This window comes from Sminthopsis crassicaudata, chromosome 6 (genome assembly GCF_048593235.1).
Source record: "Sminthopsis crassicaudata isolate SCR6 chromosome 6, ASM4859323v1, whole genome shotgun sequence".
Taxonomy (NCBI): Eukaryota; Metazoa; Chordata; class Mammalia; order Dasyuromorphia; family Dasyuridae; genus Sminthopsis; species Sminthopsis crassicaudata.
Genome location: NC_133622.1, coordinates 159,597,656 through 159,615,250, shown reverse-complemented (window position 1 = coordinate 159,615,250; position 17,595 = coordinate 159,597,656). Strand labels below are relative to the sequence as shown.

Here is a 17,595-nt window from a genome sequence, read left to right as displayed (position 1 = left end):
ACTATGCTTCCAGTTTACTTAAACAATTAATTTTATTTTATAAAACACTGAAAGTTCTACTTCAATCTTCTCAGTAGATTTTTCTTGTTCCTGATCATCCCTGTCCCTTCCTGTCATTATGAATATCTATTCCTGATCTGGATCCAAGCAATGATAACGATGGAATAAGTAGTCCCTCATGGATCCATTTTTGTTTAAATCATTCTTTCCATTCCTAAATGATTTTTTTCTCCCTTTTAAGTTGTTCTCTGATTTAAACAAGCTTTTTTCTTTTCATGGTCAAGAAAAGGCAAACTGCATATCTATTTTTTTTTCTTCTTCCTGGGATTACTTTCAAACCAGCTATTTTCTTCCACTAATATAACAGGTTGATCAATCTTCTGGGGGAAAGTGAACTAAGTGTTTTGTTTTGTTTTATTTTGTTTTTTTAACTATTAAGTTGTTTCAGTCATGGACAACACTTTGTGACCCCACTTGGGATTTTCTTAGTACAGATACTGGAATAGTTTGCCATTTCCTTCTCCAGCTCACTTTACAGATGAAGAATTGAGGCAAAACAGGATTAAGTGACTTGTCCACAGTCACACAGCTAGTAAAAATCTGAGACCATATTTGAAATCAGGAAGCTGAGCTTTATTTGTTGTACCATATAGCTGCCTATCACTTTAAGCTGCACTTAAAACTAACGCATTTTAGTGCTCTTTACCCCTAAAACTTTCAAACAATCTCATTTTTATTTTTCCTTAAAACAAACTCTAGAAAGTGGTATACCAAAACTTCCTAAGATATTTCAGCATACATTAAATTTCTGCTAAGTGCACCTTATCAGACAAAGCAAAGAGGAGGTAAGTTCCTGAAATTACACAAAATCTTAAGCCTTCTCCCCTGCAATCTTAAAAATGACTATTTTCAAAACTCCTTAATAATCAATTTTCAATCTCTTTAATCTCCAAGATGTTTTTAGCAGCTCCACAAACCAGAAAAAAAGTTTTCTTTATCTGACTTTTAACTCTATAATTCCAATGTAACCAAGTCTGAATGACAGAGAAAAAATATCTTTCAGAGCATTTTTTAAAAACTGATCTCCCACTAAAAGTGGACGTTAATCCTGATTACTGAGACAGACAGTTTAGTATCTGGGAGAATTACTTCAAGTATAAAACTTCATTAATCATCCCCAGCACACTAAAACTCTCTGGCTGCAGCTTTTCTGCAGTCTGGCTGGCTGCATTTCCACCCTAGAAATATTTTAAGGTAGAAGAATCTATAAACAACACTAAATATGACACAAGACAATTTCTTTTTGCATTTTACAAAAAAAATAAATAAAAATCCAGATAAAACAATAAGACACAAATACGGCTGGTAGCCTCTGTAGCTTTTACTAAAAGGCTAAGCTCAGGCGCCAACTGGCCCTGAAGTCAGGAGGACCTGAGTTCAAATTTGGCCTCAGACACTTAACACTTCCTAGCTGTGTGACCCAGGGCAAGTCACTTAACCCCAATTGCCTCAGAAAAAAAGAAAGAAATAAAGATAGCTAAGTGCAAAGCCTTTAATTTGTCACCAAAGTGGGGGCTCATTTGGATTTTTATTTTAGCATAATTTGAGAACTCTATCTTTTGGGCAACTCCTCCACCCCTATATATGGGAAGTTTCTGATCAATAGGAATTTCTCTAAAGTGTGTTAATTTCTTTCCTTGGACTCATGACAAAAGAAATTTCTATCCAAGGGGGAATACTTCAGTAGTTTAAACCCATCATTCTCTTAAAAAGAGTAACCTCAGTCTTCAGGGTGAGAATAAACCTTTCCTACCAGTGTAGGGATAAACCTTAGCTCTTACCCAAGCTTCAGAATAGGAGGTAAATCTTAGCTCAGAAGATTTTAAAATTAAAAGAAGTGTAATCTAAGATAGTCAACTGTGAAAAAATTCCTCAGTGAAAGATTAAGTGGAGTCTTTAGGGAGTTTTTATGAAAAACTGTCATCCTTAGAGTAGAGTTCAGATGACCTGGCCATCAAAAATTGTGGTGGATAAAATCTGAAATAACTGAAGAAACAAAGGTTTGAGCTTATGAGCATATGAATTTATTAAACAATGCTAGCCAATTGCATCACAAGTTGGGATGAGGACTCCTTAGCTTGGCACTGAACCCCAAATACAAGGGAAAACATATTTGTATATGTTAAAAACAATTAATCATATGAAACTAATTAATTAAAATAAAACAATCAATCAGGGTACAAAATTAGGTCATCTGAAATCTAATTAGAGGAAAGATTAAAAGCTTTCTCAGTTGTGAGGGAGAGAACAAACAGGTGTAATTCCCTAAATTTACAAAATATCCCATCCCCCCAAAGTGTCTGTATTCAATCAGAAGAACATAGAAATGATACTTGATTGACCAGTATAGGATCAGTTTTCAGATAAGAAATATGGTTTGCTCCGTATGTAGAATTGTGAGAAAACTTACAGCAGTCTAGAGAGCTGACTGGGTTTCTGATTAGCATAATATAGACCCTTAGTTGGGACAGTTAAGTGGTATCTAAGAGTTAAGAGTGGTATTTGTAATCAGGAAAAACTCTTCTTGAAATTAAAATTTGAACTCAGACAATTGCTAGCTGTGCAGCTCTTGGCAAGTCCCTTACCCCATTTACTTCAGTTTCTTCATCAGTAAAGTGAGCTGGAGAAGGAAGTGGCAAACCACTCCAGTATCTCTTCCAAGAAAACCCTAAATGAGCTCATGGAGAGTCAGACATGACTTAAATGACTGACTCTTACTTAAGGGCGTCTAAGCAAGGGGTAGAAGTAGTCCAACTTCCTAGCCATGCAGAGACATTGTTCAAACAATGTAATAGTTTTCTCACAATTCCCATAATTGAATAAATTTTTCTTATAAGACAGAAATTGGACTAAATTCAATAACTGAATTGAAAGGGAACTGAGCTAGCTCCAGATTTGAGTCACATGTTGGAATCAGTGTAGTTCACTCAATTTCGACTATTTTCTTGCTTCTGAATTGTGAAGCAAGAACAAATTATATAACAAGGAAATGTAGCCTCAGGACTCTGGAAGGGCCTAGCAATAAACTGCACCATGCTTAAAAGAAACTCTGTGGAGAGAAAAAAAGACTTGCAATAATCGGGAGATATGAATTTATCTCTTTGCTTTCTATAAATCTGAATTTGCATTTCTCTGGATTCTATATGTAATAGTGGGAGAATGTGTCACGATTTGAAATGTTTGGTACCGACTGTTCTTTTTATTTCTCCTTATGAAATCCTTCTAACTAATTCAGTCTGGCTAACTCATTATCATCTGGTAATCATTGGAGATAGCATGATGAGGATCTTATGAGTTACTAGAATCAAAGAACAAAGACTTTCTGGTCTATCCCTAGAACTAAAAAGAGGACATATATAGCACTGGCCCCTGGATACTCAACTTCCAAGGGTGGGTAGGATTTAGAACCCCAGAATCTGTGTTACAGTATGGAGGGAAATATATTGTAATTTTCTTTTTTGGGAGGAGGAGCCTACCTTGATCACTATGATTACCCTGGTGTTCATTTTAAATTTTTTATTTGTCAATTTATGTCTTTTGAAGTCAATGAGTATATTGTTATCTTGGTAGATCAAAAGGTATAGATATTATAATCATTGTCTTCACTGTTTTCCAAATGTTTGAATTCACAATTGTACTAACCACTGAAGAAATGTCAATGTTGGCCATTCCTGACTTTTGTCATCTTTGCTAATTTACTGGGTTTGAGATGAAACCTCAGAGATGTTTTGATTTGTATTTGTCAATATTAATGATATACTGATGTCCTTTGTATCACTGGCAATAGTTTGTAATTCTTTTTTTGAGAACTATTTGCTTATATCCTTTGATCACCATTCATTGTGGAATGACTTTTGTTCTAATGTTTATATTAGTTCTCTATACATCTAGGATTGGGGACAAAGGTTCCTTTTAACAATGAATGAAAATGCTTTTTTTTTTTTTTTTTTTTTTTTTTTTTTTTTTTACAGAAATTCATACTATGAAGATAGCATTTTGAAAATTAATAATTGGTAATATTTCTACTATGCTTTTTAAATTGCTGAAAATTATTTGCTACTTATAAAACATACATATCAGAAATACACTTTTTGACTCATATGGAAAATGCTATTGCATCCAGAGAAAGAACTATGGCATGTGAATGGAGATCAAAATATAATGTTTTCACTTTTTTGTACTTTTGTTTTTCTTGTAGTTTTTTGTTCTAATTCTTCTTTCACAATGTGACTAATGTGGAAATATGATTATACATGTATAACCTATATCAGACTAAAACACCAGATCAGAGTAGCATATCCTACTCTTATGTGTAGGTGTTGCTATTTAATACTTTTCACTAGCACACCTTTATTTTTGTTTGTTTGCTTGCTTTTTATTTCTCATGTTTTTTCCCTTTTGGTTTAATTTTCCTTGCACAACATGACACATATAGAAATATGTTTTAAAGGATTGCATACATTTAACCTATATCAGAGCTAAGAACATGCAATATTTTCATTTAATTTTTTAGAATTTTCAATAGTATTTTATTTTTCTAAATACATGTAAAGATAGTTTTCAACATCCAGTTTTGTAAGACTTTATGTTCCAAATTTTTCTCCTTCCCTTCCTTCCCTCCCCTTCCCAAGATAGCAAACAATCTCATATAGGTAAACAATCCTTTTAAACAGATTTCCACATTTGTCATGCTATACGAAAAAAATCAGACCAAAAGGGGGAAAACACGAAAGAAAAAGCAAACAGAAACAAAAAAGATATGGTGATGAAAATACTATGCTTTGATCCACATTCAGTTTCCATAGCTCTCTCTCTGGATACAGATGGCATTTTCCATTCCAAGTCTATTGGAATTGTCTTGAAGTCCATCACAGTTGATCATCATATAATCTTGCTGTTACTATGTACAATGTACAATATTCTCCTGGTTCTGCTCACTTTACTCAGCATCAGTTCATGTAAGTCTTTCCAGGCTTTTCTGAAATCAGTCTGCTCATCATTTCTTGTAGAATAATAATATTACATTAATTTCACATACCATAAATTATTCAATGATTCCCCAATTGATGGGCATCTATTCAATTTCCAATTCTTTGCCCCTACATAAAGAGCTGCTACAAAAAAAATTTACAAATTATTGCCAGTGATACAAAGGACATCAGTATATCATTAATATTGACAAATACAAATCAAAACATGTGGGTCCTTTTTACTTTTTTATGGTCTCTTCAGCATACAAACCCAGTAGAGACACTGCTGGATCAAAGAGTGTGCACAATTTAGTTGCCCTTTGGGCATAGTTCCAAATTGTTCTCCAGAATGGTTAGATTAGTTCCATCAACTATGTATTGGTGTCCCAGTTTTCCTACATCCCCTCCAACATTCATCATTATATTTTCCTTTCATCCTATCCAATCTGAGAAATATAAAGTGGTACCTCAGAGTTGTCTTAATTTGTATTTTTCACATGCCATAAATGGCTTTAATTTCTTCATCTGAAAATTTTCTGTTTATCCTTTGAGAATTCTTTGATCTAATGTAACGCATCACAGAAGGCAAGAGAGTGCTAAAACAAGTTTAGCTGTAAATAATTCTGATTGTTCTGGGTTGTTTCTTTGAAGGATGTTAGACATAAGCTTGGAAAAGACCTCTGCAATTAACTCATTCAATTTCTTGCAATTCAAAAATTAGGGATCTGAAGCCTGGTGATTTATTCAAGTTTATTCAGGAAGTAACCACCAAGGGTACGCTTTCATCCCAAGTCTATTGTCCACAGAATCAATGTGCTTTGTCACACAGTCTGGCATACTGTCAATGGTCAATGCATCACTTGGCCTTTCTTTGAAAAGTTTACAAAGATGGAGGGAATCTTTAGGGTCACCAAGTCCTAATCTCTTTTCTTACTGTGTGCCTAAAGGTTCAATTGCCCATGACTTTATACAGACAACCCAATTAAAATTATGTGAATTCCCTGGGTAGCTTTCTCTCCTAAATTTTGGAAATCCACAGGTAAAGACAGCTTCTTTGCTTCCCTTCCTAACTCATGTCATTTGCTTTAATGTCATGTTCAAGTTACCCTTCCATTTAAAGGAAGCCTTAGTATAAGAATTGGGATTTGCATAGCTAGCCTTACCTCCAGCACTGGTTAAAATTGAGTATGACCATGTAATGAAGGAAACTTTAAATGTTTCTAATAAGCTTTTTTGTTAATGTTGACTAAATCAAATAAATCTATATAAATCAAAAATAATGTTGATATATCAATCAAATATTTGGCTATATATTCTCAGAGAAAAGCTAATGCATTATTGTGTTGCTTCAAAAAGGGCATTTTGGCTATTTGTTTCCAGGAAAATAGTTCCTGAAAAGAGTCTTTCTCCAGAATAAAAAAAATCAATAAAAGAAATGAGAATACATAACAGGGAAGAAGACAAGCTTGGAATAATCTTGGAATCCTGGCAGGGTCTCTGCAGGACAGCTAGGTTGCACGATGGACAGAGGATTTGGTTTAGAATAAAGAAGACTCTTGTTCCTAAGTTCAAATCCAGCTTCAGACATGTATTGGCTTTGTGAAAAGTCATTTAATCCTGTTTGCCTCAGTTTCCTCATCTGTAAAATGAGCTGGAGAAGGAAATGGCAAACCACTCTAGTATCTCTGCCAAGAAAACTCCAAATGAGGTCAGAAATGGTCGCATATGATTGAAAAATGACTGACATGGTTTCTGCACTTTCACATTTGGTGTGATAGTTGTTTTTTTCTAAGAAGCGAATGAATACATACCAATTAATAAATTCATCTATACCTGAATAATGGGTTTCTTTTTTTCTAAATATTTTTCTTTACTAGAAAACAAAACAAAACAAGTGAAGCTAAAACATAAAGACACCACTCTCATTGACAGACTTATGATGGATAGGACTCAATTTAAGCACAATGGAACATAATTTGGAGTAGGTGACCACAAAAAATTTCTGAACCAAAATATATACTTTGCAGCCCTCATTTGAGGAGACTAATCTGAGTAATAATCTTTAAATTCCTGAGGAACAATTCCTGAATTCTGATCTGTAATTAGTAAGCAAATGATATACAATTGACCTTATTTAACTTTTTATGGCAGGTTTTATCTAATTCTTCTTTGTATCCATACATATTTTTCCCATTCTTCAATAAGAACCTGAAAAAAATAGAAAAAGAAATCCTCAAAAAGTTCCTTTTTAATCTTAAATGCCACACCATTATCCAATGAAGGTGAGACAAGGTGGGATTAAATAATGGCTAGACTCTGAGCCATGGATTATTACAGATGGTTTGTCTGACTCTTCATGATTCCATTTGGGGTATTCCTGGGAAAACTACTGGAGTGATTTGCCATTTCCTTCTCCAGATCATTTTGCAGATGAGAAAACTGAAGCAAATAGAGTGAAGTGACTACCCCAGATTCACACAGCTAGTGATTGTCTGGGGTCAGGTTTTAATTCAGGTTTTCATGACTCCAGATGCTCTATCTACTGTGACATCTAGCTATCCAGCAGATGGTCAGGAGGTGATGGTACTATTTCTATTTTGTCAAGAGAAAGGCAGAGATTAAGTGACTTGCTCAGGGACCCATACCTAAATGTTTTAGGCTTAATTTGAACTCAGATCTTCCTTGTTCCTGACTCAGAATTCTATTCACTGGGCTAAGCTAGTTTCCTCTAGGCAAACTCTGAACAGATGATCAAAAGGCTTGATCAAAGACTTCCAATTTCCATATTCACTTGACAATACTAGGCACAAAGGTCCAAGTTTTAGAATTTCTTTTTTTATTATTTAAATTGATCTTATTTTTAATTTATGGAACAAAACAAGCATTTTCACAATGTAATACTATAAAAAAGATGATTGCTCATGAAATGGTAAATCTATTATGGAATAACTTTTTTGCTTCCTTTCCTTAAGCCCTTACCTTTTTTTTTTTTTTTTTTTTTTTTAAACTTCCTACTCTATTCCATGGAGCCGCAGTCTATATGAAAAAAAAAAATGCAATAATAGTAATTCATGTTGACAATGACCTGCAGCAATGTCATGGAGTTTGTAAAGGACACTTAAGGAAAAAACAAGTTTACGATGACATTTTTAAGCTTCAAAGATTGATGACTCAGTTAGTCCACTGGAAACCTGGGCAGTGGGAGGATCCTTGAGAGTGGTACCTAAATAAATAGCAAGCACTTGTCCTAAAGAGAGCACAGATTAGATTCAGAGTTGTTAATCAAGTCTGAGTCCTTCTCCTAGCAATGATAATGTCATTCACAACTATATCTCTGATCTTTGCTATGCTGGTGATCACCACTGGCTCTTCAGGTCCAGGTAAGAATATTCACTTATGTTTTTCTGAGTAACTCTTTGAAAAAAAGTTAAAATTGGCTAAGCAAGATTTAGTGTCATTGCATTCCATTGCTAGATAGAATTTTGTTGTCTGACTCTCCATGACTCCATTTGGAGGGATTTCTTGGGAAACATAGTGGAAATGGTTTGTCATTTTCTTCTCCAGCTCATTTTACAGATGAGGAAACTGAGGTAAACAGGATTAAGAGACTTGCCCAGGATCAACCTACTAGTAAGTGTCTGAGACCAGATTTGAACTGATGAAAATGGGCTGTCTTATTTCAGGTCCAACACTCTAGCCACTGTACCACATAGCTGCCCCACTGGATAGAATACCATTCATTTAAGACTAAAATGAAAACTTTTATTTTAGGGCTCAAAGTGCTTCCCAAAAAAGTAGGTATTTCAGGAAGTTGCTTAAACTTCAGGAGAATTCACTTTGTAGATGAAGGAGAAGGAAGATAGAAAAGGAGTGAAATTTAAAAAAAAAAAAATTATCTTCCAACATGCAACATCCAATATACACCTTTATCATCAGTTATTGAAATTTTCAATTGCAAATCACTACCCTCGGGGCACTCTTGGTAACAGCCCAAATAGAATGTTTTGAATTAATGTTATGGTTACACAAATTGGTTTACTCAGGTTTATTTATTTTATTGTAGATGATGTGTAATATTATGAAAAATAAGTATCAAAAAGGAAAGGGGGAAAATAATCTAGATTTTTACAAAATTATAAATAGTAAATCCTGTAATCTGATGATAAACCTTAAGTATATCTTCATGAAGTATTCCTAGAGAAATTAGATAGCCCTATACAATACATAGGGAACTAAAATTTAAAAACCTCACCATTTAGGACATATGTGACAGGAAATTCATCATTTTATAATATCCATAGAAATAGTTGGTCATACAATTTGAAAAAAATGAAATGCCTAGAGGAATTAATTTTTCTTCTAAAGTTTTTTTTAAAAATTAGGATTTTAAGAATTATGACTAGAGTTTATTTCAGACACTTTAAACCTGAGAAGAAATGGAATCAGAAGCAAGAACTCTTTAACATTTCTAATTTTTGATTGTCTAGATGTAATTCATTTCCTTTAAGATGTAACTATGGGAATAAATTAAATGCTTGGGTATTTTTTTATAGCCTTAGAAACTGAAATGGTCAAAAGTGGCAGCAGCAGATGTTTATGCCAGAAGTTATCAACTGATGCCATCCCTATAGAAGAAATTATGACAGTGGTTATCCATCTACCTGAGAAAATGTGCAAAAATGTGGAATTCATGTAAGTTGCAAGTAAAAAAAAAAAATAGATTTCCCTTTTCCTAATTTCATTAAGTAAGATAAAGTTTATGATAGCTAAGTTTCTCATAAATGTTTCCCAAAGTAAAGGCTTTTCCAAGATTACTGTCTTCTATTGTATGTCTCAAGCTTTTGGAGGTTTTTTGGTTCCTCACTATTGTCTGATGTCAGAAAATGGAAATTTCTCATTGTGATCTGCTGCTGCTTGATAAATAGTCCTCTGAACTTCTGTCAAAACTCACTCTCTCCTACCTTCCCAGGTACCAGAAAGTTGCACTTAGAATGTTAAAAATAAATAATATTTTCCCAATGGAAAAGAAAAAGAAAAAAAGAAAGTAAGAATAATACTGTTCTCAACTACTAAAGTCCTCCTCATACGCCTCATTTTGGTTTGGAGGTACCCCTTGTTCTCCAAGGCTATAACAGTAGAGCATAAGCTTGAGCTGATTCTACCCAAATGGAAAGACTTCAAGTAAGGGCCAGCAAAGAGTTAACTTGGATCTTTTATTCAAGGGCAGCCTTGACACCAAGAGTTAGTGACAGAGCTGGGTCTTAATTCTAGTTCTATAAAATGGAGCAAAGTACTCGCCTTCTTGAAAGCATTGTACCTCAGCTCAGAAGACCGACTCTCCCACTTTCAAGTTGTAGGACTTGAGACAAATTGCTCAGCCACCATGGGCCTCAGTTTCCTAATCTGGTACAAAGTCCATCTCCAAGCTTTCCATCTCATTCCTCTGGCTTCAGTTTTCTCTCAGCAAAGTGAGAGGCTTAACCTCTGAACTCGGTATCACTCCTAACTCCCACATAGCTTTACATCTACAAACACTATGAAAAATTTTAATAAAAAGGTTGAATTGTTTGATCTCCAAGATAACCTTGTAGGTACAAAAATTCCATAAACTTTCCATATAAACACTACTTTCCCATAGCAGCTGTCTCTTTGGCAAGACCTCCATGTCTCTGTAAATTTAGTCCTTTTCCCCTGTAATCTACTAAGAACCCTTTTTCTCCTTGTGTTCCACTTTTTTAAAAAAAAAGAAAAATACTGACTTCTTTGTGTGTGTATCTCTATATAATATATATATATGTTGCTGGGGGTTAGAAATACGGCATCTTCTTGATCTGGAAAACCTATGTAAAAAATTTTTGGCCCTCTCTTCATATCAGAGAAATCTGAATTATTATGGTATTAAAAGATAAAAATATGTTTATATTATATAATACTGTATATATATTTTATACATTTCTGGGTTTCTAAACTTTGCTTGCATTATCTGCTGACCTTTGCATGTCATCTGCAGCTTCTATAACTCTCCTCCTCAAATTCCTATTTAATTTTTTATGCCAACCCATGATATATCTAAATTAGGAAGGTCCCAATGTGGAAAGGGTAATTGTATACACACACACACACACACACACACACACACACACACACACATACAGACTATGCCTCATGTCACTGGAAGTTCTGTAACCTTCTGATAAAGGACTTGGTGCTGTGCTGTGCTGGACGACTCTCTCCCTTCTCATTTTTTTTTCATAAATAATTTATAGAAGGAATCTTTTTAATTTTATTTTCCTGACCATTTGCTGCAATCCACAAGTCTAACCATCATCCAATTTCATCTTGTTTCTCTCCTCCAAATTGTCATTGGACAAAGATATGATTTAAGATTGGAAAGAAACATTTTGAAGATTTTTTTTTGTTTGTTTGTTTTTTCAGAGTATTTTTGAAGACTGCGAAAAAAGTATGTGTGGATCCAAAGAGCAAATGGATAAAACTTACCTTCCAGAATTTACTAAGGTGGGAAATCCTTTCTCAGATATATGGAGAATTAAGTCAAATTTATAAGAATTCAAGCCATTCCCCAATTTGTAAATTGTCAAAGGATACAAACAGGCAGTTTTCAGACAAAGCAATCAAAGCTATCTATAATCAGTCAAGAAAAAATACTCTAAATCACTATTGATTAGAGAAATGCAAATTAAAAGAACAGGTACTGCTTTACACCTATAAAATTGACTAATAAAACAGAAAAGGGATGTGGGAAAATTGAGATACAATTATACTATTAGTAAAGTTGTGAACAGATCTAATAATCTGAAGAGCAAAATAGTTTATCAAATGAAACTGGTGACTTCATTTACTAATTAGTATTGATTTATTTACTCCATAGATTGAGATCTACCTCAACAGAAAAGCAGAGAAACTGGAAACACATTTAAGATCATCTGAATTCACTTTTCTTCTTATTAAGAATTCTTGTTTCTTTTACTATTTTTAAAAATTCCAATAAAAGCATCTTTTCAGGAACTTCTTCCTAGAAACAAATTGCCAAAATGATCTTTCTGAAGCAACTCGGCAACATGTTGGCTTCTCGCTAAAGAAGCAAACAAGTACTTGATTTATATATCTTTAGTTAACATTAATAAATAAATTTATTAGATATAAAGATTATTTCATATCAATCTTAATCAGTACTAGATGTAAGGATGACCTTTCATATCCCCCAATTTTCACAAAAAGATTTTCCTTCAAATGAAATCACAGCTTAAATATCAAATTGGAGCAGCTGGCATGAGTTAGGAAGGGAAGCAAGGAATCTTTTCTTCACCTGTGAATTTCTGAAATTACTAGGAGAGAAAATTGCCCAGGGAATTCACATGATTATAATTGGATTGTCTGCACAGAGTAATGGGCAATCAAACCTCTTGGGCACAGACTAGATTAAAAAGATCAGGACTTGTTAAACCTAAAAATTCTCTCTACCTTAGTAAACTGTAGCAAAGAAAAGCCAATTGATTGTTTGTGTTGTGCTATTAGCACTGGCATTATGCCAGGAGTTGTGTGGTAAAACATAGTGACTCTGAAGACAATGAATTTGGAATTAAATGCCTGCCATGATAGTTATCTCCAGTATAATCCTGAAGAAATCGCTGCAATTTCCTGGCATCAAATTTCTTATCTCTGAAACTGAAGGAATTGATGAGAGAGCCCAGAGGTCTTTTCCAAGCCTTCATTTAACATCCTACAAAGAAACATCCCAGAATCAAACCCAGAGCAATCAAGATTATTTATAACTAAGCTTATTTTACAGATCTCTTGTCTTCTATGATGTGTTTGCTACAAATCAAAGAGTAAACAATTCTAACAATAATGATTTTTTTTCTAAAATGTACTACTCATGTACTGTTCTTCAATAAACAAAAGCAGATGTTTTACTTAATTGTGATAAATTCTTTCTTTCCTAGTAGTCACTCAAAGACCATGACTCTTTATGGCAAAGTTTCTTAAACTGTGAGTTGTAACCTCATATATGGGGTCACATAACTGAATGTGGAGGTTGTGAAATTTTTATTTATTATCAGTAAATGTTTGATTTGTGTAACTATTTTATATACCTATATACCCAGGGTCACATAAAAATTTCTCAGGTGACAAAGGGTTATGAGTGGGAAAAGTTTAAGAAGCCCTGGTTTGTGGTAGAAGTTCTAATTCTTCATAATGAAAAAAATCACAGCTCTCTCACACTGAGTTTTTTAATATCATGAGTTGTTTCCATTTTGGGGACAATCTAAAATTATGTAGACATGGTCAAGGGCAGCATTATTTCCAAAATCTTCTTAGTCTTAAGATCTCTCATATTTAACATGTGACATTTTCCCAATATTTAAAATATCATATTTTTGTATTGTTAAAGACTAGACTGGGCATTCATCCACATTGTGAGTGCCATGAACTGAACTCATAAGAAGAGGAGTTCCTTCCCCTATCGTCCCTCTTTCACCCTGGCTAGGTAAATGAGCCTGGGGATATTTCTTTCTGCTCTGAGTTGTTTGAATGCCTCAGTTCAGATTCAGATGATGCTCATGAGACCTTGGAACCTGAGCTATAACTATCTTGTAACTAGGATTTCTAGCAGGATACTATAGACAACCACTCTGATAGACCCAGAACGTCTGGGATTGGCTCCTGAGAGGGTGATGTCATTGAACAATGAGGAAATTGAACAAAAGCACATTTTCTCCAAGCAAGCTAATAGTTTGTTATCACGTGTGCTACTTCTTTATAAAACAGATCAACTCAATTTAAGGCAAAGACCCCAATATAAAGACGTAGCTCACTTTATAAGTTTAGAACAAGGTAGGTAAGGAAATAATACAATTGGTTCTAAGACTGGCAATATCTTGGAATTGAGGACAACATGGTTGGTTATATAATTGAGGCAAGGGAAATAATGATTGGTTAATAGTTGGGAATGGGGGGCTAGCAATTACTTTCTCCTCCCCTCTTGTGACTCTGAAATGTTCATTGTTTGAGTCCACCAGCCAGGAGGGTAAACTAGACATCCTTGATGGATAGCTTGGTGACATAAACATAGTAGACCAGACTCCCTGGTGCCCACCCACATCCCCCAAAGATAACAAATTTCTGTGAGACAAGAATAGAACAATGATTAGCAGCAGAACCTGATTTCTAAGTTAAACTCATAAAAGGCCAGTTGAATTCTAAACTAAGTTCAAAGACAAAGAGCTATGATTTAGGTAATTGTGGGACAAAAATCAGTTATAGAATGAAATCAGATACAAAATCAACGTTTCCTTTTCTCAATGTAAAGGAAAGGGATCTGGACATGCAATTGGGACTTTATAGTAATTGATTTATAATATGACCCTAATTCCTATCCACTCCCCAGAGATGGATGTGATAGAAAGGGGTAGGATTCTGTCTCCCAAGTATTGGAGTAAAAGAAAGATTACTGCAAGGTGGAAGAAGTGCACTAATCATGGTTATTTTTCAGTCCTACCTACCAGAGATTGTGTGGTCTTTTGCTGAAATGGAACTAGTAAATTCCCATCTCCCCATGTCAGTTTTTCTTACAAACCAATGTGAATTTGCGGCATTTCTGTATTTTTAATAAATAGGTTTAAAGTCCAGGGAAAACTTTGCCCATATGAAGCAATGAATCCTTGTTGATTGTTGCTTTCATGCTATCAAAGGAAGGAAAGAAGTAATAAACATTTATTACCTGCCAACTATATGGCAGGCACTGTGATAGATCATTTTACCCTCACAACAACCTTGGAAGCTAGGTGTTATAATTATCCCCATTTTATAGATGGACAAACCAAGGTAGACAAATTATATGACATGTCCAGGGTCATGAAAAGTAAATAGTGTGTGTGTGTGTGTATTTAAATATTTATTAGGTAACATATAATTGACAGCCAATGGTTATCACAGAAAAAAGTCAGAAAATTTTTCACCTTTCTGAAGCTCAGACTTATACAGAGAAGCACTTGGGGGTAAAGGGTATGGGGAGAGAGTGTAGGAGAAGATCTGGGTCTGTTAAATGAGCATCCCTACAGTGGCTGTGGATACTGAGGTTGTGGTTCTATTGTAATCTGTCCCTTGTACCTGGGGGAGTGACATCTGGTACTGAAGGGACAGTTTTGGATGTCTACAATGTTCCTGAGAAATGGAATATCAGTGATAACTGGCTAAAGTATTGATGAGGTTATTTTGAAGATGAACCTCAAAGAAAGGATGCAATCCATTTTCTAAACTTTGAGTTGGTTTAAGTGCACTCCTCCTAGATTTATCCCACAGCTTTGTTGAAATATGTGATCTCCAGTTTGTAAACAGCTGGATTATTTGATCTTTGACATTCCTTCTAAAACCATGATTCTGCCATTTAAAACTCTGGACTTTTAAAAATCACTTCTATTTATACATTTGGAAAGAAACAAAGGCCCAAAATGTTCCAAAATCTTTCTACTTTGGAATTGTTATGGACTATAATATTTTACATGTACTTTGATGGAGTTGTTTGGACAATACAGATGTCTGGTGAGAAAGATAGATGGTTCCTGGAGCTTCTAATGATTACAGTGAATTGGGCAATGTCTTCAAGCTGATTGCTGTGTAATCCTCCACATCACAGGTTTTGTGGACCAATTAGTGGCAGTAACGGAAAGCCAGGGAACACCAGCAGCAGGTGGAGCAGCAGGTGCTTCCAATGGATATCAGTATGAGACTACCAATGGATGCCCGTCAAATGGGCACTAGAACAGCTTAGAACTTAAGCAGGCTAATTGCAGCCCTTTGCCATCTGCAATCTGGAACCACTAAGTCATCTCCACATTTCTGCCTAATGGCCATCCTCATATCTGTACCATTCTCAAGGACCAAGAATGAGAATATTAGGAAGAAAAATTGGAACACACAGTTTTGCAAGAGTGAATGGTGAAAATTATCTATGCATATGTTTTGAAAATAAAAAGCTTTAATTTAAAAAATAACAAATTATTGTGTGACTTGGAGCTGAGGATTCAGATTACAAGAAAACAAAATGAAGCACTGACACTTACCTATGTATAAGAAATCTACTTTCATCTTTGTTTTGATATAGTACTGATGATGCATAGTAAAAGTATTCATTTTTTCAATTAATTTAATTTTAAAAAAGATTTAGGGCTCAGTTTTTTCAAAGTGAGGAGACAAAACTTGACATCTCTGACACTTTTGTAATATATTTCTTTAGGGGTAGCTATTACATTGATTGCTGTCTGTTGCCGGCTTTTTAAAAAATCTGTACTAAATAGTTCCTCCAGGTCTATTGGCGAAGCTAGGTGCTACAGTGGGTAGAGCACCAGACCCAGAGTCAGTATGATTCCTCTTACTGAGTTCAAATCTGGCCATTAACACTTACCAGTTGTGTCACCCTGGACAAGTCACTTAATCCTGTTTGTCTCAGTTTCCTAGAGAAGGAAATGGACCAAAAAAAATTGTATTTGTGCCAAGAAAATCTCAAATGGGGGTCAAGAAGTGTTGGACATACCTAAGGAACAACTACCAGTCCCTCCCCAAGGTTAGGATTGTCCAATTATAACTCTGAAGATATTTAAAAGGCGGAAAGTCCACTCTAAAGCCCCTGTTGGTAATGGCTGGTATTTGGGAGAAATAACAGCTAGTGTATGTAAGGTCTCCATCATAGAGATAAGGCTCATTTTCCCCTAAAAATACTTAATATTTAATTGCTCCAAGAAACTAAGGTTTATGTTCTGATCTTCTCTGTCTCCATAATAGTTTTTGTTCTTTCTTTTTTCTTTTTTTTTTTTGAGGCTGGGGTTAAGTGACTTGCCCAGGGTCACACTTCCTAGCTGTCAGACCAGATTTGAACTCGGGGCCTCCTGAATTCAAGGCTGGTGCTCTATCCACTGAACCACCTAACTGCCCCCCATAATAGCTTTCTATAGTCAGAACTCTGCTTTTTCCCCCTTATTTTAAAAAATTGGGCTCTGCTCCTGGGGTACAGAGGAGATTTTCCCAAGCTTCTTTTGCAGGAGGACAGGGTCTTTCACTGGATTGTTTTGGGACCGATGGTGCTGCAGGCTTTTCTAAGGCACTGAGTGGGTCTAGCCAAGTCCCATCTGTTATATTAGAGTTTGGGGGCTCACAATTTGCCTTCTGTAGTTGTGTTGGAAGTCTCATAACTGGTCTGCTGATGCACTGGCCTTCTGAACCAGGGAAGAGTATCTAGATACTAAATTTTGGCTAAGAATCTCCTACTAGATTCCCCACTCCAGGCTTCCTTGCACTGGAACTCACCATCCTGCTCTTAGCTTCATTCACCTCTGCCCAATTGAGACAGATCCTTCCTGAAGTCCTTCCAAGATATCTTAAGCTGGAAAATCATTACTCTAAATGTTTGTGGGTTCTGTCACTCCAAAATCCGTTCAGAGGCTTGATCTAGTATTGATTCTGAGGGAAGTTGGGAAGATCTCAGGCAATGTCCTGCCTACTCTTACCATCTTGGTTCTGCCTTACCATTCCCACATTTAATCCCAAG

General features: G+C 35.2%; 1 protein-coding gene across 1 annotated transcript; it reads left to right on the top strand.

Annotated features, from left to right (window-relative positions):
* The first annotated feature begins 8,254 nt into the window (after window positions 1–8,254).
* Window positions 8,255–12,969, top strand: LOC141545742 (interleukin-8-like). The gene is made up of 4 exons (XM_074272986.1): window positions 8,255–8,410; window positions 9,584–9,722; window positions 11,466–11,546; window positions 11,920–12,969. Exons 1-4 carry the CDS (start codon window positions 8,338–8,340, stop codon window positions 11,966–11,968), a joined length of 342 nt encoding a protein of 113 aa, XP_074129087.1. The 5' UTR covers window positions 8,255–8,337; the 3' UTR covers window positions 11,969–12,969.
* The last annotated feature ends 4,626 nt before the right edge of the window (window positions 12,970–17,595 follow it).